The sequence below is a fragment of the Typopeltis vanoorti genome, chromosome 24 (genome assembly GCF_054136105.1).
Source record: "Typopeltis vanoorti isolate ZY-2024b chromosome 24, IOZ_Tvanoo_1.0, whole genome shotgun sequence".
NCBI lineage: Eukaryota > Metazoa > Arthropoda > Arachnida > Uropygi > Thelyphonidae > Typopeltis > Typopeltis vanoorti.
Window position 1 is genome coordinate 87,462,870 of NC_143572.1, and position 22,621 is coordinate 87,485,490.

A 22,621-nucleotide genomic window follows, 5' to 3' on the forward strand; every position below is an offset into this window, starting at 1 on the left:
AGTTTCCCGGAACAATAATAATAATAATTAATGTTCTTTTCATTTTTGCTTTTTTTTAAAACATCTTTTTTAAATGAAAAACATCAATTGTTTTTCATTTTCCCTGTACATGATATTTTCACCATTCTTTTGATGGTCCACATTTCAAAAGCTTCTAATTTCTCTGCTTCTTTATTTAGAGTCCAAGTTTCACTATTGTAGAGATGGCTTGACCAGATATAGCACTTTATTACTCTTTTTTTGTGTGTCTATGTTAATGTCTCTGGATGATAGAACAGTTTTCATATCAATAAAGGCTTTTCTTGCTATCTCTATCCTTCTTTTTATTTCTTTAAAGGAATTTCCTCTGTCAGTAAACATATGTCCCAAATATATAAAAAAATTGTACCTGTTCAATTTTCTTTTCATTAAATATATTTAGTTTCTTATTTATTGGTTCTTTTTTTTTTTTTTTTATTAAACACCTCCAGGCAGTCCAAGGATTCATTAAGGGAGGGCACCTGCTCTACAACTCTGTCACCGCCACTCAATCCACCAACTGACCACAACTACACTAACACCATCTACCACCACCACTAGTATTTCCAAAGACAATCGCAAACATCCATGCCCATGACAGAATTTGAACCCATAGCCTTTTGGCTGGAGAAGGGATACACTAACCACTTTGTCAGCCAGGCTGGCATGTGTAGTAAATGAGAAAATGCACAAGGTCTGTAAAATAAATATAGTGATTGAGAAGTTAGATATAAAAAGTAAGAATACAAAGGAGTTGGTAGTGGCAGCAGGAAGAAATGACTTGCCTAGGAACAAGGAGAATGTAAGACTAGATATCAGGAGGTCATTGATAAAAGTTCTTCACCTCACCTCATGTTAAAGAGATAATAGCTCTTCATCTCGTCTCATTGCTGTCATATCTGAGGAACTCAGGTTTGACAGCAATGACACGAGGTGAAGAGCAAGATTTATTATTATTATTATTATTCAGGCCTCCATGGAGTCAAAAGACTCATCGAGGGAGGTCCCTCCTAGAAAACACAAAGTCTATTATACCACTCTTTAAACTCGCTGACCGTTCTAGCTCCCACCACTCCATCAGGCAATGCATTCCGCTGCTCAACCATCCTCACACAAAGAAACCACTCCTTACCCTCTTGCTCACAGTTTTCTTTCATAACTTCCAGGGATGGCCTCTTGTCATCACTCCTTCCCGCTGTTCAACCAAGCGAAAGAACTCCCCAGTATCAACCCTGTAACCACCTCTCAACAGTTTAAAAGTCTCAATCATATCATCCCTCCTTCTATTCACCAAACTCTGCAGTCCACACTCCCTCAGCCGATCCTCATAACTAACATTGTACAGTCCCGACACCATCTTTGTTATCAACCTTTGTAGCCTTTTCACAGTTAATTTATCCCCTTCAAATCCTGAGGACCAAATCTGAGAACAATAGTCTAAGTGTGGTCTGATCAGAGTCTTGTACAATGAAATGATAGCCATTTTATCTCTGCAGGTCAGTGTCCTTCTCATTATTGCTGCAATCCTCTGTGTTACCTTCACCACCTTTGCAATATGTCCCCTAAATTTCAGGTTTCTATCAATCATCAAATCCAGATCTCTTGTCTCTCCTACTTCCTCCAGTTTAACTCTTCCCATAGAGTATGCAGCATTCCATCGATGTGTCCCAAACCTCAAGAACTTACATTTTGTTGAATTAAACTGACACCCCCATTCATTTGCCCATCTATATATCTTATTCAAATCCTCTTGCAGGGCTACCACAGCTGCACTATTACTAATAACCCTTCCCAGCTTTGCATCATATAATCATGCACTTTGTTTTCTTCAAGTTAATAATTAATCCCATGTCTAGGCTTCTGTTGTAAATTCCTGTGACTAAGTTTTAAAGATCATCTTCAGATTCAGCAATAAGGACAGTGTCATCTGCTTATCTGAAGTTGTTGAAGTTCCTACCGCTGACTTTTTACACCCTTCAATTCTGCAATCTTTAAAAACTTGTTCACTATATCGATGGGATGCTGCATACTCTATGGGAGGAGTTAAACTGGAGGAAGTAGGAGAGACAAGAGATCTGGGTTTGATGATCGATAGAAACCTGAAATTTAGGGGACATATTGCAAAGGTAGTGAAGGTAATGCGGAGGAATGCTGCAATAATGAGAAGAACACTGACCTAATAGCGCCTCTATAGCACAATTGGAAGAGAAACGGTACGTTGCACCCTTCAATTGGAAAAGGCCTAAGTTCGAGTCTCGTCATGACGGGAGGAATCTTTATATGGACTTTTTCAATCGAAGGTGAGTTGGCCAATCTCATACGGAGGTAGCAGGGTTTTTTCTCCTGGAAACTCGAGTTTTTCATCCCGCATACAGACAAATCGGCCCTTCAGAACCACGCATTTACAGACAAAAAATACTAGCTGTGGTGCTGGTGATGGGCAGTAGATGATGGTGATGTAGATGATTAGATGAGGTTCGGTGTAGAGTTGGAGACAGAGAGTTGTACAATAGGTGTCCTCCCGCGATGAGTCTTTGGACTCCTTGGAGGTGTCACAATAATAATAATAATAAAATATATTATACAGTAATGGTGATAAGACACATCCTTGTCTTACTCCTTTTTTGATTTCAAAACGATCAGAATATTCATTTTCGTATATTATTGAGACCATTTGATTGCAGTATATATTTATAATTATACATAGATCTTTGCCTTTTAACCCATTATTTGGTAGTATATGCATTAATTTCTTGTGATCTATTGAATCAAATGCTTTGGTGTAATCAATAAAACAAAGATATATGCTTTTCTAGTTATCAAGGCTTCTTTCGCATTATGCTTTCATTTTGAAAATTCCTTCTCTTGTAATTTTGTCTTTTTGAATATCTGATTGAGTGTATTCTATTTCTAATTTTTAATTAATTTAGTGATTAAGTGTATTCTATTGAGAATGTTCGTAAACGTAAATAAAATGAAGGAGCGAGTGCTGTACAGAGATTCGTTATTAAGAGGTGTGATAATTGAGAGTTTGACAAAATCGTACCAACCGGGTGCAACATAAAGGACGTCAGCGAGTCTATTAGAGTGCAAAAACAGTGGCAGGTACAAAGGATTTGAAAGAAGACAAAATGGAAATGATAGAGGATGTGAGGGAATTACTCTAGGTAGCAAAAGAAAAGAGTGAGAGAGTTAGGATGGTGAGTATTTTGCTGCAGTATGACTGTGAAGTGTTTAGGAGAAGGGCCATAATTGCCATGGAGGGTTGTGTGGAATTTGTGGACGTGTGGAGTGATTTCGATGGGCGAAAGGATTTATATAAGATGGATGGTTTACATTTGAATGGATTTGGTGTACGGAGGCTTGAAAAAGTGTTGATGCATGAAGTGGATGTACAGACTCAGGGAAACTAGATTTATTAAGGGGGGGGGGGTAGATATGCAGACTTTAGGGAGGGATGTTGAGTGTATGAATGAGTATAATATGCCCGAGCGAGTAAGAAGGATAACAAATCAGAATGGGATAGCTAGTATAAGGTATCAAAGTAGGGATGGGACTAATAGTCTTCTGCAATTCATATACAATAATGCCAGGAGTATTAGGAACAAGAAGGACGAGTTTTTGGCCTTGGTTGGCACTTCCAGGCCACAGGTTGTTGGTATTAGTGAAACATGGCTGACAGAAGATGATAAAGCTAGTGGGATTGAATGTGATGGGTATAGCGTGTTCAGGAGTGACAGGGAGAATAAAAAGGGGGAGGAGTGTTATTGATGATAGCTGATGAGTTGCAGCCAAGGAGTATAGAAGTTGAACTGCAGGATAGAGAAAAGAGCACATTTGAAGCTATTTGGTGTGAGATAGAATCTAGCAGAACAAAATATACAATTGGGTGCTGCTATAGACCAGGTGATGAAAGATGGTGGTGACAGTATGCAAAGGCAAATAGAAGAAATGAGTGGAAGGAAGGTGATTATTATGGATGATTTCAATTATGGTAACATTGACTGGAAGGAGGAAGGAATTGGATTTTATGCGGTTATTAAGGGACAACTTTCTGTGACAACATGTAATGGAAAATACTAAGGGGCAGAGAGTGCTTGACCTAGTAATTGCATCTGAGAATGTGGCAGTAATGACCATGACCATGTTGCCACCAAATGGTGAGAGTGATCAAAAGGTCATGACTTGGGAGGTGGCTAAAGGAGTGGAATTTACAATTAAGACAGGATACATATGGAATTACCGGGCCGGCAAGTACGACAAGCTTAGGAGTGTGCTTGGCTCAGTGCCATGGCATGTAAAACTGCAAGGGCTGGATGTTGATAGTGCATGGGAGGTGGTTAAGAAGTGTTTGCAGGAGGCAATGGTTGACTGTATACCAAGAGTCCGAATAATAAATCAAGTAGGGGTTAAATGGATAAATAACACTATTAAGCTTGAGCTGCAAAAAAAGAAACAATTGTGGAGGGAATTTAAGGAAAAAGGTGACCAGCAGGTGCAGGAACAGTATAAAGCTCAGGCCAGAAAGGTAACAAGGGTGGTAAGAAAAGCAAAAGCGGATTATGAAAGAAAATTGGTCATGCAGGCTAAAGAGAATCCCAAACAGTTTTTTCAATATGTTGCAAGTAAAAGGAAAAATGTTCATGGCAGAATGATATTAAAAAATGCTGAGGGTAGGGATGTAACCGAATCAGTCGATATAGTGGAATTACTGAGCGAGCACTTTGTAACAGTATATCATCCAGGTGGTAACATTGCAGGAATGGAAGAACCAACAGCTTATACTGGAATTGTGATGAATGAAGTAAAGGTAAATAGTCTATTACAGAATCTCAATGTCAATACATCTGTCGAATTGAATAGTATACCAGCTCGTGTTGTACGTGAAGAGGCTAAAGAATTGTCAGTGCCCTTGACCATTTTGTTTAATTTGAGCCTCGGGTCTGGGTCAGTACCAAGGGGGTGGAAAGAGGGGAAAATAGTTCCGCTGCATAAAGGTGGTTCCAAGGCTGCTGTTGAAAATTACCGGCCAATCAGCATAACAGGAATCGTTATCAAGGTCTTGGAGAAAATAGTCAAGAGGAAAATACAGGACTGGATAGATGAAAATGGGATACTGTATTGGGGACAGCATAGTTTTGTGAAGGGTAGGTCATGCCTCAGTAACTTGCTCACGTATTATAACACGTGAGCAAGTTACTGAGTGACGTGAGCAAGTTACTGACGGCTGAACTGGATAAGGGTAATGAGTTTACAGTGATTCTACTGGACCTTGCTAAGGCCTTTGACAGGATACCACATGGAATTCTAATCAGTAAAATGCAGCATATGGGGATGGATATAGGGTTGGTGAGATGGATAGGAGGGTGGTTGACGGAGAGATATCAGAGAGTGGTTTATTCAGGAGTAGAGTCCAAAAGACGGGCTGTGACCAGTGATGTGTCACAAGGATGTGTTCTTGGACCACTGCTGTTTAATTTGTTCATTAATGATATAGGAAAGGATCTGAGAGGAACAGTTCATTTGTTTGCGGATGATGCAAAGTTGGATCGGGCAATAGTGAATACAGATGATGTCAAAATTTTGCATGATGATTTGGATAGATTGGAGGTCTGGGCTAAGGAGAATGGATGTCAATTTAATGTGACAAAATGTAAGGTTATACATTTTGGGGTGAAAAGATTAGCAGCAGTTTACTACATTGGTGGAACTGTACTCCAGGAAATTGATGAAGCAAGAGATTTAGGAGTGTTGGTGGATAAGGAGTTGAAGTTTAGGGGGCACATTGCAAAAGTGGCCAAATCAGCTCATCAAATCACTTGGTTGCTGAAGAATACGTTGAGGAGCAGAGACAAGCATGTTATTGTTCCTCTGTATCGGGCCTTGATAAGCCTCATCTCGACTACTGTGCCCAGATTTGGTCACCTAGGTTTCTTCTTGATGGGGAGGTAGATAGAGAGGATCCAGATGCGAGTGACCAAGATGATAGCAGGTCTGTGGAATGAACCTTATGAGAACAGGTTGAGGATTTGTGGGTTGCAGAAATTGGTCGATAGGCAAAGGAGGGGAGATATGATTGAGACATTCAAATTACTGAAGGGTTTCTATAAAATTAATTCAGAAGATATTTTTGACAACAGGGCTGGTTGTGGGAGGACTAGGGGACATCCATGGAAGCTGGGCAAGAGTGTGGTTTGTAAGGGTGTTAGAGCTGGGTTCTTTACTTTTAGAGTGGTGAATGAGTGGAATGGGCTGCCAGAGTCTGTGGTGGGTGCTGTGACAGCGAATGAGTTTAAGGCAAGGTATGATAGATACTGTGTGAATGTTGAATTGTTGTGACGAACATGATTTGGGGCATCCCTCGATGAGTCTAAGGACCTCCCTGGAGTTGCCCGTAATAATAATAATAATTTCTATTGACAAAGTGCCTTTTATTCTTTCTAGGATTATTCTCAGTAGTAATTTCTTAGCATGGCTTGTTAAATTTATTAGTCTATTTTCTGAACATTCAAAAGTTTTTGAAATTTTGGAGATACTGACAAAGATGGATTTTCTTAAATCATCAGGGAGATATCCTGTATCATATATATTTAAGGAATATATCCTGTATCATATATATTTTAATAACCTTTAGATCATTAATTGTGATTTCATTTAATTTCTTTAACAATTCGATAAGGATCGGATCAGGGCCTGAAGTTTTACCTGTTTTCATTTCCATATTTTGTATATCTGGTGCGTATGTGCGATCAGAGTCACAGTTCTTTTCCATATTTTTTTCATCTTTTTATGATATCTTGTGTTTCTAGTAGTTTTTTCCTTTCTGATCTTTTATACAAAGATTATGGTTGAAATTTTTCTTTTTATTTGTCGCTTGTATTGATCTATGCATTTCTTTACTATTGTGTTTGTTGTCCGATTCCTATATTTCTTAACATTTTTCATTTACCCACTTGTCTTTAGCAATTCCTGCACTCATTTTTTATCATTTTACTGAGAATTTTACACTGTTGTGTATTTTTCTTTTTTCATCTTTCATTTATAAGTTCTAATATTGATTCTATCATCCAGGGTTTTTTCTTATTGTATTGAATTTTTGGAATAATCTCATTGCTGTCTCATACATTGCAATTCTAAATTTTGACCATCTTTTTTCAATTTTCTCTGTGTTGCTAAGTATACTGTCTTCTGTTTTATATCCCACATGATCAATTTTTTTCCTAATTTCTGAGTTAAACACCATTATGTTGTCAGGTATATTCAGAGATGTCAATTTAAGTGTTTTGGTATGATTGTTTTTAGAAATGTTTTTTAGTTTAATCTTTAAAGTAGACACAGCAAGGTTATGGTCTGAACCTATATCAGCAGCACCTGGGTATGTTTTGATGTGGTTAACATTATTTTTGTATCTATTATTTATCATTATAAAATCTATTTGATTTCTTATAGTGTTATCAGGGTTTGTCCAAGTACGAGGGATGCTCAAAAAGTAAGTTCCAATGGGCTGTCAGAGAAACAAAAATATACTTACAAAAAAAAATTTATTGGAAATTAAAGTAGACATCTTTCACTACTTTTCTACATAATTTCCACCATTGTTCAGGCACTTATCATAACAGGGCACCAAAAGTTGTATACCTTTGTCGTAGAAGGCTGCCGCCTGTGATGTAAACCACATATTGACTGCTTCTTTGACCTCGCTATCGTCTTGAAACCGCCAGCCACCAAAGAAAGATTTCAGATGTTTGAACAGGTGAAAGTTGCTTGGCACAAGGTCAGGACTATTTTGCGGATGATGGAATTGTTTCCAGCTGAAGGTGGCGACTATTGACCATCTTCGTACCACTGAATCACTCATTGCATGTTCTCCATAAACCTCAATAATTTGCTGATGAATTTCAGCTGCTTTAATGTTCCTTGCATTCAAGAAACAGATACTGATCTAATTTCACATGCAGCGAGTGATTTGATTTTTTTAGACATTATAAACACACACCAAGAAGCGTACGCACTGCGAGAATGTCGTGAGCTGACGTGTAGAAGTAGAGAGATTCTTGTTCCGCTGTATAAGGCTTTGATTAGGCCACACATGGACTATTGTGCCCAGATTTGGTCACCTGGTTTTCAGAAGGATGAAGAGATGTTGGAAAGGGTCCAAAGGCGACTGACTAAGGTAGTTTCTGACCTCTGGAATGTTAAGTATAAAGAAAGATTGAGAAGATGTAATTTGCAGAGTCTGGTGGACAGGAGGAAGAGGAGAGATATGATAGATTTCTCCTCTTCTCCAGCATTAATTCTAGATTAATGCTAAAGAAGTTCTACATAAAATAGTGGGAGATAGGGGAGAACCAGAGTTCACCCCTGGAAACTGTATAAAGAGAGTGTGGGTAGGGAAGTGAGAGGCAGGTTTTTTTCGTGCAGAGTTGTGAATGCTTAGAAAGCCTTGCCTGAGAATGTGGTGTCTGCAAGGAGCTTGAGTGTGTTTAAGACACGGTATAATGAGCTGTGTGTGTGATAAAAGGACCTCCCATGAGTCTTAGACTCCACGAGGACTTGGGATAATAATAATAATAATGTCTGAAAATGGCACCAACACCTTGCTAAGGAATCAACAAACTCAGCATGCATGCGCACTATTGCGATCACAGAGCTGCAGTGAAAATATTTAAAAACGAAATTTACTCTCTGGACGTCCCTCGTATATAGTCTGCACATTGGATGTTGAAAGAAAGTATTCATTATGTGTAGGTTGTTTTGAATTGAGAATTGTATCAATCTCTCACCTCTTTAAATTCTTTTGCCCAATCCAAATTTTCTAACAACTGGATTTTCTTTCCCTCCTCCAACCTTTGCATTCAAATCACTCATCACTATGAGTATCTCATTTGATCTAACATATTCTATAGATTTTTGTAAGTTATTATAAAAATCTTCTATTTCTTCATCATTCTGAGTCATCACAGGGGTGTAAACCTGAATAATTATGATGTTAAAAGGCTTTGCAGCTAATTTAATAAGTATCATTCTTTCATTTATGGGCCACAGCTCCATTACAGATTTAAAGATGCCTTTCTTAATCATGAAATCCACTCCATATTCATTCTTCTCTCCATCAGAATATACAAATGTAAAGCCATCTTTATCTAGTTTTCCTGAGTTAGGCAATCTGGTTTCACTAATTCCCATCACTTTTCACTTTCTGTATAAGATTGTAAAAATTTTCTAGTTTATATAATGTTCTCACATTCCAAGTTCCAATTTTCAAGACCCTGTTTCTTGAAAATTGGAACTTGTTTTCAAACGAGGAATAGCAGATGCCGACCTTCCTTTTGGATTTAAGTTGACATCATCATGGAATACAATTATTTGAGTTGCTCGTTTTACTCATAGTTTCAGTGTCTTCTTCCCTGTAATTATTTACAGCTTGGGACATTGCAGGGATTCCAATTTCCAAAGCATAGCTTGTAAGATATTTCCATTTCTCCATGGTCAACTATAGGATAGTAATGTGGTGAAGCTCCAATCTCCTCCACGTCTGCAATAGCCAGCTAACTTAGCTCAAACTTCCAACTGTCGATTTGTATTTAGATTCTTCCACCTACCAGTTGTTTCACATTGCCTTGATATATGAATTCTTCAGCCAATGATAAAACAGATGCGATTGCAGCCCTAACATCTTCACCAGAGCGAAGATGTCAGGCCCACACACAGCACTAATGTGTGATAGGTTAGGTGGCATTTTATGTGTGGATCAGATAGCTTTTATATGTATATATAAAAATCCACCCAACTGTTGAATACTCTCATTTGGGATGAGACCCAAAAGCTCCCTAAAAATGCTTGACTCAATACAGAAGAGGACAATCAGATTGTTTAATAACGCATCTCTTACCAACTCACTCCAACAGGCATTTGGTTTCTGCAATATGTATGTCCTATAAATATTTCTATGGCAAAATGTTCATGTGAAATAGCATCAACAATTCCTCCACTCTGTATTAAATCCACTGGAACATGTGCAACCACCATCCAACACGCCTTCAAGTACAACTAGAAACCCACAGAACAAGTTTCTTTTCCACCTTCATCCCTGCTGCTGCTGTATTGTGTTACAGTCATCACTTATGTGTTTCCCAAGTAACACAATAGACAGACTTTTTAAGCCAAATGTAAACAAGTTACTCCTTTCCCAACCCACTCCCATCTATGGTACTAACGTACTATAGGCTGAATAATCCACCTCTTGTGTATAGGCTCAACATTAAAAAAAAAAATTTCCTCTCAAACATTGAGTTATATCACTGATATATACAATAAACAATGGTTCTAGAGAAAACCCTGTAATACACTTGCAACCCTTTTTTTTTGGAGGGGGGGGGGGGGTAAGAGTTGACATTAAATTTAATTACACAACTCGCTGGCTCCTATCAGCCAAACCATCCCTATAACAAAACTATTAAGTGACTATCCAATTCTCATCCTGTTCAATTTCAACAGTACTTTGTCATGTGGTAATGACAAACTACTATTGAAACCAAGCAATTAAACCTTAACATACCTCCAGAAAAATCAATGTATAAGGATCTCTCCTCTACTTTTCATCCCATTATAAAATGTAACTAGGTTACTAAAACAAAATCTCCCCTTAACCATGCTATCGGCCAGGACGTATATATACGTCCAAGTTACCATGGATGCGAAGTGCATATTAAAATTGTAATACCATTGATATTACATTAAAGTATATGATGGAAACGAAGCGTATGAGGATGCGTATTTGATCCATAATGGCCGGTAATGTGGTTAACCCATGCTACTCTCAAAAGTTGCGATTCTTGTGAAACCAAGTGTTTTTCCATTTCTAATCAGCCTCTCTATCTAACCTATACCACATATGCATAATGAATTCTGGTCACCATTCTACAGTGACATTATTTTCCATTCTTTCCACTATCCTGAGATTGCTTCTGTAGTCCGACTCTTGCTGAACAAGCCAAGGGTGCCACCAGCTTTATGGCACATCACCTTAACATACATAGTGATATCTCATCCAGTCCCACAGCCTCATTAACATCAATGTTACTTTTCAACAATCTGCATTCCTGAGCTGTCAGTCTTCTGTCCTCTTTTCTATTGTTTTTTTTCTGCCAAACTTATAGAATCACTTTGGTAACTTTCTTTCATGTCCTCCACCCTACTCTGCCTGTCAACTAAATTCTACAACCCACACACCTTCAGTCTCATAGGGAACAATCCACAGACCTGTCACCAGCTCTGAATCCTCTCCAACCTGTTGATCTCAAAGAAACCCAGGTGACCAAATCTGTGCACAGTAAACATGTGGCTGACTGATAGCCTTACAAAGAAGGATAATAACTCCTCTACTGTTATGTGTCAATGTGTCCTTCAACATTCAAGTGATCCGTTGAGCTATTTTGTCAACTTTTACAATATGTCATCTGAACTTGAATAAATCTGTATCCACCAACACTCTGCCTCCCAGATCCTTAGCCTCATCAATTTCCTGTATATGATACAAAGCATGTAATCTTTTCATTCTGAAGTGCATTACATTACATTTTGCAACATCAAATTAAAAATAACTGTCTTTTGCCCACATTGCCAATTTATTTAAAGTTATCATGCAAGATATCCACATCACCTTCATCAACCACTGCCCTCCCCAATCTTGCATCATCAGCAAATAACTGAATATCTCCCTTAAATCCTAAGCTATATCATTAATATTTTGAGTTAGATTTTTGGTACATTTTTTGGGTTACTGAAAAGGCAAGATCAGAGTTGGAAAGATCTGCAGTGGAAGAGAAGAGAAGTTTTTGTTATTTAGTATAGTAAATATAGTTTATACTTGTAGTATAGCACAAGTAAATTAGCTTACAGTAGAGCGTATAACATAGTATTTAGCGTTTAGTTGTAGTAGCATTTAGAATTTAGCTTTTAGTTGTAGTAGCATTTAGAATTTAGCTTTTAGTTGTAGTAGCATTTAGAATTTAGCGTTTAGTTGTAGTTACTCCACACTAAGTTAATGATGGCGGCAGCTGCAGCTCCAATTACAAATGGCATGTCACCAAGTCCTCCCCCATTCAAGGACTCTATTTTACATAACATAATAAAGGATTTTGTGGCATGTATGTGTTCCAGCAGTTGGATATGTGGCGCGTGAGAGAAGGGGGAGTGCATATATGCATAAAATGTAGGCAATAGGAGGAATTCAGTGAGTTAGATATTATGATATCTGACCTTGTTGCATCAGGAGCGGGAGAATCTTGAAAGACAACTAGTATGATAGGTGAGAATAACGAGTGAAATACGAATGAAAAAATAAGAGTAAGGAGTGTGGAAGACTGTGATTGTGAAGTTTTCGGAGATGGTCTTTATTAGGAGGATGAATGGTGAGTAAGAGTGACTAACTTGCAGACAGACATAGATTAGTTGAAAGAGGAGGTGGAAGATCTCAAGAATGAGATGAGAAGTATGAAAAATGAGAGTAGGCGAATGGAAGACATGAATGCAAGGTGAATCAGAGGAGGAGTGAGAGAGAATAGAAACAGTAGATGAGAGAGAATGAGAGAGAGGTATGGGAATGGTAGAAGAGTGATGCTAGGACAGCAGGTAAGTAGGGGAACACTGAGAGAAAGGGTTAGAGGAGAGAGAGAGAGAGTGAGAGAGGGCAGGTGAGAAATCAAGGAACAGAGTGGTAACAGGTGTGATGTATTGAGACTCGATGATCCGTGGTGTGCAAAATAGGATGCAAGAGGAATGTTTACCTGGAAGAACGATAGAAAGTGTGGCTATGGCAATTAGGTGAAGTGAAAGGGTAGATAAAATGATTGTGATGGTGGGCATGGACGACTTGGGAGGCAGTGTAAATCGAGAGGCAAGAGATCTGAGATTCATGCTTGAGGTTGTACAAAAGAAAACGCAGAGAGGAAAGATAGTGTGTTACCGTGTGTAGAGGCGTGTTACCCAGGTATGATAATGAGGAGCTGAGCAAAAGAGCTGTAATAATCAATAGCATAATAGTCAGAATGTGTCAGAAGAGAGGATTAGAATATGTGGATGATTGGAGGGCATTTGAGGACAGGAAGGAACTGTATGCAAGAGACTTCCTGCATTTGAATGAGGAAGAAAGTACACATCTAGAGAGAGTGCCGTTTTCTGAACAAGTCGGTGGGTCAATGCAGGGCAACTAGAATTCACAGGGTGGATGGTAGCAGGGGCGGCCACTTGTGGGAATGGGTGCTTGGTGGAAGGGGAAACGACATCAGGTAACACTGAGTCCAGTGGGGTCTGGAGGGGATAATGATAAGTATAGAAATAGTGACATTTTTATGCTTTATATACTAATGCCAGGAGTATCTAGAATAAAGGAGATAAATTGGTGGAGCTGATAGTCAGCCTGGCCAGATTATTGGGATCACTGAGAAGTGGTTGACAGAAGATGATATAATAACAGGAATAGAAGTAGCAGGGTATACATTTTTCGCAGGACAGGAGGGGAAAACGTGGTGGTGGAGTACTGCTTATGATAAGTGATGACTTATGTCCTCTAAGAGTGGAGGCTTTGGAAGGCAGTGACACTAATGGTTTTGAAAGCATATGGTGTGAGGTAGAGGTGGGCAAGACAGGATATTCAGTGGCGTGTTGCTACAAGCCAAGGAGTACAGAAGGTGGGGAGCAGGAAATGTTTAGGCAGTTGAGCTTGTCAAGTGCAAGAAGAATGATTATTATGGGAGATTTTAACTACAGCAGTATAAGCTGGGAAGAGGAAAATGCATGTATTAATAAGGGAATGGAATTTCTAGAATTCTTGAGGGACAAATGTCTTAGGCAACATGTAATAGAGGGAACAAGAGGTTCAAGAGTTTTGGATTTCATCATAGCATCAGAAGAACTGATAATAACTGAGATGACATCTCCCCCACCCAAGTTGGAGAGAGCGAGCGACCATGTGGTTTTGACATGGAAGATGAAGAGATGCAGGAGTATCAAAGAAAAGGGAACATATGTGGAATTATAAGGTGGGTGATTATAACAGTCTTAGATATCAACTTGGAGCAGTTCCATGGAGAGCGGATTTGGAAGGCCAGGATATCATTAGGGCTCGGGAAATGGTAAAGGAATATTTGTTAGCTGCAATAGTAAACTGTAGTGCTAGAAGAGGAGAGAATGGAAATGGTAGGAGAGATGGAATGAGAGAGAGGTATGGGAATGCTAGAAGACGAGAGGATGGAAACAGTAGTAGGAGAGACAGAATGAGAGAGGGATATGGAAGTGCTAGAAGTGGAGAAAATGGAAACAGTAGGAGAGAGGGAATGAGAGAGATGTATGGGAGTGCTAGAAGAGGAGAGAATGGAAACAGTAGAAAAGAGAGGTATGGGAATGAAAGAAGAGGAGAGAATGGAAACAATACGAGCGAGGGAATGGTAAGAGGTATAATGTATGGCGACTCAATGATCCGTGGTGTTCAAGATAGGATGCGTGAGGAGTGTTTGCCAGGAGGAACAATAGAAAGGGTGGCTATGGCAATTAAGAGAGGTGAAAGGGTGGATGAGATGATTGTGATGGTAGGAACAAATGACTTGAGTGGTAATGTAAGTCGGGCAGCGAGAGATATGAGATTTTTGCTTGAGACTGTACGGAAGAAGACAGAGAGAGGAAATATAGTGTGCGTGTTGCCTAGGTATGATAATGATGAGTTGAGCAGAAGAGCGGTGATATTGAATGGCATAATAGCGAGAATGTGTGACAAGAGAGGACTGGTATATGTGGATGCTTGGAGTGTGTTTGAGGAAAGAGAGGAATTGTATGCGAGAGACCGTTTACATTTGAATGACGAAGGACGTAGGCATCTGGAGAGATTGCTGTTCTGAACGAGTCAGTGTGTCCCAGGGAGGATGATAGCAGGGGTGGCCTCTTGTGAGAATGGATACTTGGGAGAAGGGAGACAATGTCAGGTAACACTGAGCCCAGTGGAGTCTAGAGGGAATAATGCTGGGTATAGAAACAATGGCATTTATATGCTTTATACTAATGCCAGAAGTATCTGGAATAAGGGAGAGGAATTGGTGGCGCAGATAGCATCAGCCTGGCCAAAAATTATTGCAATCATTGAGACGTGGTTGACAGAAGGGGATATAACAACAGGAATAGAAGTCGCTGGGTATAGCATTTTTCGTCAGGATAGGAGGGGAAAGCGTGGTGGTGGGGTGCTTATGATAAGTGATGACCTATGTCCTCTAGAGAATTTGAAAGGAAGTGAGAAAAATGATTTTGAGAGCGTATGGTGTGAGGTAGAGGTAGGCAAGACAGGATATTTAGTGGGGTGTTGCTACAGACCCAGGAGCATAGAGGATGGGGACCAGGAGATGTTTAGACAGCTAAGTTTGGCAAATGCAAGAAGAATGATTGTTATGGGAGATTTTAACTTCAGTAGTATAAATTGGAGAGAGGAAGATGCATGTGGCAATAGGGGAATGGAATTTCTAGAATTCTTGAGGGACAAATGTCTTAGGCAACATGTAACAGAGGGAACAAGAGGTTCAAAAGTTTTGGATTTGGTTATAGCATCAGAAGAGTTGATAATAACTGAGTTGACGTCTCTCCCACCAGTTGGAGAGAGTGACCATATGGTGTTGACTTGGAAAATGAATAGACATGCAGGAGTATCAAAGAGACGGGAACTTATGTGGAATTATAAGGCAGGTGATTATAATAGTCTTAGACATCAACTTCGGGAAGTTTCATGGAGGGAGGAATTGGAAGGCTGGGATATCACTAGTGCGTGGGAAATTGTGAAAGAATATTTGTTATCAGCAATGGTAAGTTGTATACCACGAGTGAAGAAGAGGACGCAATTTGGAGTAAAGTGGATGACAAACAATATTAAACAGGAATTGCATGCGAAAAAGAGGCTATGGAAGAGATATAAGGAGACAGGTGAAGAGAAGATGCATGAAGAATATAAGACACAGGCCGGAAGAGTGACTAGTGTGGTAAGCAAAGCGAAACTGGAATATGAGAGGAGATTGGCCCTAAGATCCAAAGAAAATCCTAGGGAATTTTTTAGCTATGTGGAGGGTAGGAGGAGAAATGACTGTGGAAGAATGATATTGTGGGATAAAAATGGGAATAGAGTGACTGATGCAGAGGACATAGTGGAATTGTTCAATGAACACTTTATTGGAGTGTTTCATCCTAGAGGAGTCAGTTTTAATGCTAGAGGGATAGGACTGGTTCGAGGTCTGGAGGTACAGGAGGAGAGTGTGTTTCAGATATTGAGTACTCTGGATGTCAGTAAAGCTGTGGGACTGGATGGTATTTCACCACGAGTTTTATGAGAATGTGCTAGGGAATTGACAGTGCCTTTAACGTGGCTTTTCAATGAAAGTCTGGCTTTGGCGAAGGTGCCCAGGGAATGGAAGGAAGGTAAGATAGTGCCATTACATAAGGGTGGTAACAGACTGGAAGTGTCTAATTATAGGCCAGTCTGTGTGTCATCAGTAGTTGTTAAGATCTTGGAGAAAGTAGTGAGGGACCGTATACAGCATTGGTCAGATGAGGGTAATGTTATCTGTGAGAATCAACATGGATTTGTGAAAGGACGCTCTTGTTTTAGCAATATGCTAGCCTTTTATAATAAATTTACAAGAACATTAGATGAGGGAAAGGCATATACTGCAATTTTCTTAGACTTGGCGAAGGCATTTGACAGGGTGCCACATGATAAGCTGATATTTAAGTTGCAGCACATGGGTCTGGATGTCAGATTGGTCAACTGGATTCAGGATTGGCTGTCTGATAGGTATCAGAGAGTTGTGTATGGTGGAGCAGTTTCCAGGAGGCAGAGGGTTACAAGTGGGGTCCCACAGGGCTCAGTACTAGGACCTATATTGTTTAACCTTTATATCAATGACATAGCCAGTGGATTGCAGGGGGATATTCAGTTGTTTGCGGATGATGCGAAGCTGGGAAGGATTATTAGTAATAGTGCAGATGTGGTAGCCCTGCAAGAGGATTTAAATAAGCTAGATAGATGGGCAAATGAATGGGGGTATCAGTTTAATGCAGCTAAATGTAAGGTCTTGAGGTTTGGGAAACATCGATGGGAGGAGTTATACTGGAGGAAGTAGAGGAGACAAGAGATCTGGGGTTGATGATTGATAGAAACCTGAAGTTTAGGGGACATATTGCAAAGGTGGTGAAGGTAACACAGAGGATTGCTGCTATTATGAGAAGGACACTGACCTGCAGAGATAAGAGGGTTATCATTCCGTTGTATAAGTCTCTGATCAGACCACACTTGGACTGTTGTTCTCAGATTTGGTCCCCAGGATTTGAAGGGGATAAATTAACTGTGGAAAGGATACAAAGACGGATGACAAAGATGGTTTCAGGACTGTACAAGGATAGTTATGAGGATCGGCTGAGAGAATGTGGACTGCAGAGTTTGGTGGATAGAAGAAGGAGAGGTGATATGATTGAGACTTTTAAACTGTTGAGAGGTGGTTACAGGGTTGACACTGGGAAGTTCTTTCGCTTGGTTGAACAGCGGAAAGGAGTGATGACAAGAGGCCATCCCTGGAAGTTACAAAAGGAAACTGTGAGCAAGAGGGTAAGGAGCGGTTTCTTTGTGTGGAGGGTGGTTGAGCCGTGGAATGCATTGCCTGATGGAGTGGTGGGAGCGAGAACGGTCAGTGAGTTTAAAGAGTGGTATGATAGACTTTGTGTTTCTCAGGGGGGGACCTCCCCTCGATGAGTCTTGACAGACTTTATGTCTTAGGAAGGACCTCCCTTGATGAGTCTTTTGACTCCTTGGAGGCCTGAATAATAATAATAATTCCACAAGTGAAGAAGCATACACAATTTGGTATAAAGTGGATGACAAGCAATATCAAACAGGAACTGCAGGTGAAAAAGAGATTATGGAAGAGATATAAGGAGAAGGGTGGAGAGCAGATGAATGAAGAATATAAGACTCAAGCCAGGAGAGTGACTAGAATGGTGAGGAAGGTAAAACTGGAATATGAGAAGAGACTGGCACACTAAGATCCAACGAAAATCCTAGGGAATTTTTTAGCTATGTGGCCAGTAGGAGGAGAAATGACTATCATTTATTTTTATTTCATTATCTTTGTATATATTCAATATTGCATGTAGTAAAATATTGGGTATATTTATTCTTTGTAATATATCAAACAGTATATATCTTTTTACTTTGTCAAATGCTTTTTCGTAATCTATAAACAAAAGATGAGTTTCCAAATTAAATTCTCTTCTTTTTTCTATAAGTAGTTTTAAACAGAAAGCTGCATCTATTCTAGAGCGTCCTTTTCGAATAATATTTTTTCACTGTATATTTTTAGTTTTTCATTAAGTATTCTGCTATATATTTTGTAGCATGTATTCAATAAACTAATACCTCTGTAGTTGGCAGGTTTTGTTTTATCCCCTTTTTTAAATATAGGTATTACTATGCTTGTATTCCATTCTATTGGTATTTGTCCATTTGTATATATTTTATTTAAAAATTTTAGTAATCTCTGATGAAATTTTTTTTCCAGCAAATTTATTTTAAGGTATTTTGTAAGTTTCTGGTGTAATTATTTTTGATGCCAGTATTATCCGTCCAAAGATCTGTAAAGTAATCCAAGAATTCTTTTACATCTATTTCACAATTTATATTTGCAGTTTCTTTTATATCTGCATTCATGTGTTTTAGTATTTTGTATGCACTGGGTCTTATTTTGTATATGTCATTTTCTAGATATGATACAAATTTTTCCCAGCTTTCTCTGTGTCTCTTTCTGGTTTCTCTTTTGGCTATTGCTCATCTTTTTTTATATTCAATTTCATCTTCTTGTTTTTTGTTACTTAACTATCTTTTAAAATGCCAGCTTTTTATTTTCAATTATTGCTTTTATTTCATTGTCCCATATATGTAATTTTTTATATTTATGATATTTTTTGTGTTCCTAGACTTTCATATGCTGCTGATGCAATAATTTCTTTTATATTATTCCATTCTTTCTCAATGTCTTCATTTTCTTGTATTTTTTCTAAGTAGTTATTAATCCTCTGTTGGTATAAATTTCTTATACTTGAATCATTTAGTAGTCCTACTTTGCAATTAGATTTTGTTTCTCTAGTTTGTTTATTTTTTGTATTTTTTGTACCAGTTTGGTGGAAATCTTATTTTTGCCTGTACTAAATAGTGATCTGTGTCAATTTCTAGCCTTCTTCTAACTTTAACGTCTGGGAAGAGGTTTGCTGCTTTTTCATTTGCTACAAAGTAGTCTATTATTGATTTTTGTCCTCTTGCACACCACGTATATTTATGTATATTTTTATGTTTGTAAAATGTATTTAATATTTTTAAATTATTATATATTGTATAATCAATACGGCGGGAAACAAAAATTGGCGAGGAGAAGTTTGGATTTAGGCCAGGAAGAGGGACAACGGATGCAATATTTGTGCTAAGGCAATTGATGGAGAAATATAGGGAGATGCAGGCATACAACAGAGTAGCCAGACAGGAGATATGGAGGTGTATGATGAAGGGGGTATCGGAAAAGTACGTGAGGTTGGTGAAGGAGATGTATGAAGGAGCGAAAACTCAGGTCAGGTCTAGTGTCGGCATGACAGAGGGGTTCCCCATTGTGGTAGGGATCCATCAGAGATCAGCTCTGAGCCTATACCTCTTTGATCTGGTCATGGATGTACTAGTGGAGGACGTCAAGAAGGAGGCGCATTGGAGCATGATGTTTTCCGATGATATTGTTCTCTGCGAATCATCCCGAGAGAAGCTTGAAAAGACCCTGGAAGAGTGGAGAAAGGTATTGGAGGAGACAGGCATAAAAATTAACTGGGTAAAGAACGAATATATATCAACGGGGAGTGACAAGGATATGATCATACGACTCCAGGGTGAAAGGTTAACTTCAGGGAAGAAATTCAAGTATCTTAGATTGGTCATCGAGAAGAATGGTGACCTGGATGTGGAAATACAGCACCTAATAACATACGGCTGGATGAACTGGAGGAAGATGAGTGGGGGTCCTGTGCGACAAGAGAGTGAGTTGTAAGATGAAAGGAAAGCTGTATAAGATGGTAGTGAGGCCGACGATGCTCCATGGTGCAGAGACGTGGCCTATAACAAAGGCACAGGAGAGGAAGATGGAGGTGGCGGAGATGCGGATGTTGAGATGGATGAGTGGTGTGACAAAGGACAGGATAAGGAATGACTACATCAGAGGGACGATCAAGGTAGGACCGATCGGTAAGAAGGTACAAGAAAGCAGGCTGAGGTGGTTTGGTCATGTAGAGAGAAGAAGTGAGGAGTATGTTGGTAAACTAGTGGAGCATATGGAGGTGGAGGGAAGGAAGAAAAGAGGCAGGACCAAACTCAAATGGAGGGATAAGGTGGCAGAGGATCTTAGGGAGAAAGGATGGCCTCGAGAAGATGCCCTGGACTGGAGAATCTGGAAGAAGATTAAAGATGGGAATGCCGACCTCATTTAACATGGGATAAGGCATAGCAAAAGAAGAAGAAGATATATTGTATAATCAATGAGTCGCTTTCCATTTTTGTTTACTGTTGGTTCTTCAGACTTTTGTATATTATTGTTAATTTTTTTCATTCCTATTCTGGCATTAAGATCTCCGGCTATAAATGGCCTGTTTTATTTAATTTTTCATATATTGCTTGGAACTCTTTGTAAAAATAATAATTTTCTTCTTCTTTTCCTCCTTCAGGGGCATACACTCCAACAACTGTTAAATTTTCTTTATTTAATTTTAATCAAACTTCTAATATTCTTTCATTCCAGTATGTATAATGAGTTATTTCTGCTTTAATTGATTTATGGATTTAAATCATTACACCAGCTTTTGCATGTATTTGTTTGTCCATTCCACTATATGTGACATTGTAGTTAGCTGTTTCTTTTGTTCCTTTAAGTTTCTTTTTTGTTTCTGTAAGAACTGCAATTTCTATATTTTCATCATTTAAAATTTTATCTAATTCTTCTTCTTTATGTGCTATGCTTCTAACGTTCCATGTAGCATATTTCACCATGTTTTTCTTTTTCCAAAGTTTCTTAACCTTTTCGAGTTTGCAGTTGTTTCCCATGTTTTCTGTGCCGTTTGGATTTCGTTGAGACTTAAAAGTAATATGTGTTTCCCAATGTCAAGTGACTAGCATGACGATAGGTATCCTAGTGATGGGGCTGCCACCTTAAGACAACTAGGCTTGCCTTTTTTAGTAGATAGTGGAAACTACAGTTTGAGAGGAAAGAGTCACCCCCCCCCTCGCCCTCGAGTTGCTCTAATAGCACTGGGGGGGGGGGGGAGTAAGAAGTAAGAGAGAGAGTAGAGGGAAAGAAGAGTAGAAGACCAGTCTCCAGATATGATATACCAAGTATATATTATATGAAGTAAGATCAGGTCTAGCTTGGGTATCTCGGGTTTGCCATGCCCGTACTCACCAATGTGAGCCCCTGAGAAAGGGGCTCACTTGTATGAGACAATATGATTAAATCCAATGCTCCCACCACTGCCTGCTGCGCGAGGTAGTTATCTCTAGAGTTCCAAATAATTGAGTCAACTGCCACCACACACAACATGTATGTTTGGCGCAAAATGTAACGAATATATTTCTCCTTCGTTATTTATATTCAAAGAAGAAGCATCCCCCCTCCTCTCAACAACACTCACTTGATAAACACTCCTATGGATTATGATAGATAAAATAGTTTAAACGTACCTTACTTGCAGAACTTCCGTGGCTCATTACGATTACATTTAAAGATCAATTTATCAACAAGCACTTATCCTCTAAAAACATATAGCTTTTTCCTGACAAAAACTTAAATCAAATAAACAAAAATCAACTGCCTTCACACAGTTGATCATCACCCAGCGTATAAATAAGAAACACGCCGCACTCTTACAACCATTTGTAAACACGCGGTCTTGCGGATATTTTTATTGGTAAAAGTGATTTCACGGGCCTTCTAATAAACTTAAATAATTATTAAGAGGACTCTCCTACTCCCTATACGGGAATAAAGGGCGGTAGCTGATTTTTTTTTTTTAAATTAAGATTTTAGGAATCCCATTTTTAATCATTTTCCTTATTCACTTAATTTTAATGCTTTCTCGAGTTCTTGAGATGGAACTAGATGAGTCTTTGAATCCATGAGGTCTTGGGGTAATAATAATAATAATAACTACCATACTTGCTTTGTCAAGTTTCTTAAATCTTATTTATTAAAATACAGTGCAACAATCAGAGAAATCATCTGGACTTCAGGATAACAATACTATGAATGGGTTAAGAATTAGGTAGAAGGGTGAAACACACATAAACACGCACAACTGAAAACCCAAGTTGATTGATAATTAATGTAGTTGAGTTTTAAGAAGGGTTTAAGGAAAATGAAAAAAAAAAAAAAACCTGTAGATTCAGAATGGGATTAAAAATGCGTGTAAACGTTTCCATGCCCTAAAGTAAACCTGAAAAAAAAAAAAAACTTTGCAATCATTTTTACAGCTGTCATTTAAAATGAATCCATAAATT

At 38.8% G+C, this 22,621-nt stretch overlaps 1 protein-coding gene across 2 annotated transcripts in view; it reads right to left on the reverse strand.

Moving 5' to 3' along the window:
- Positions 1-22,004, reverse strand: part of LOC150093525 (BPTF-associated chromatin complex component 1) — a 101,219-nt gene extending 79,215 nt beyond the window's left edge. For both annotated transcript variants that reach the window (XM_090413945.1, XM_090413944.1), the window contains exon 1: positions 21,806-22,004. In XM_090413945.1, the coding sequence (XP_090270071.1) occupies positions 21,806-21,832 (27 nt within the window). In that variant the 5' untranslated portion in view covers positions 21,833-22,004. The remainder of the gene's footprint in view (positions 1-21,805) is intronic.
- Positions 22,005-22,621: the final 617 nt, after the last annotated feature.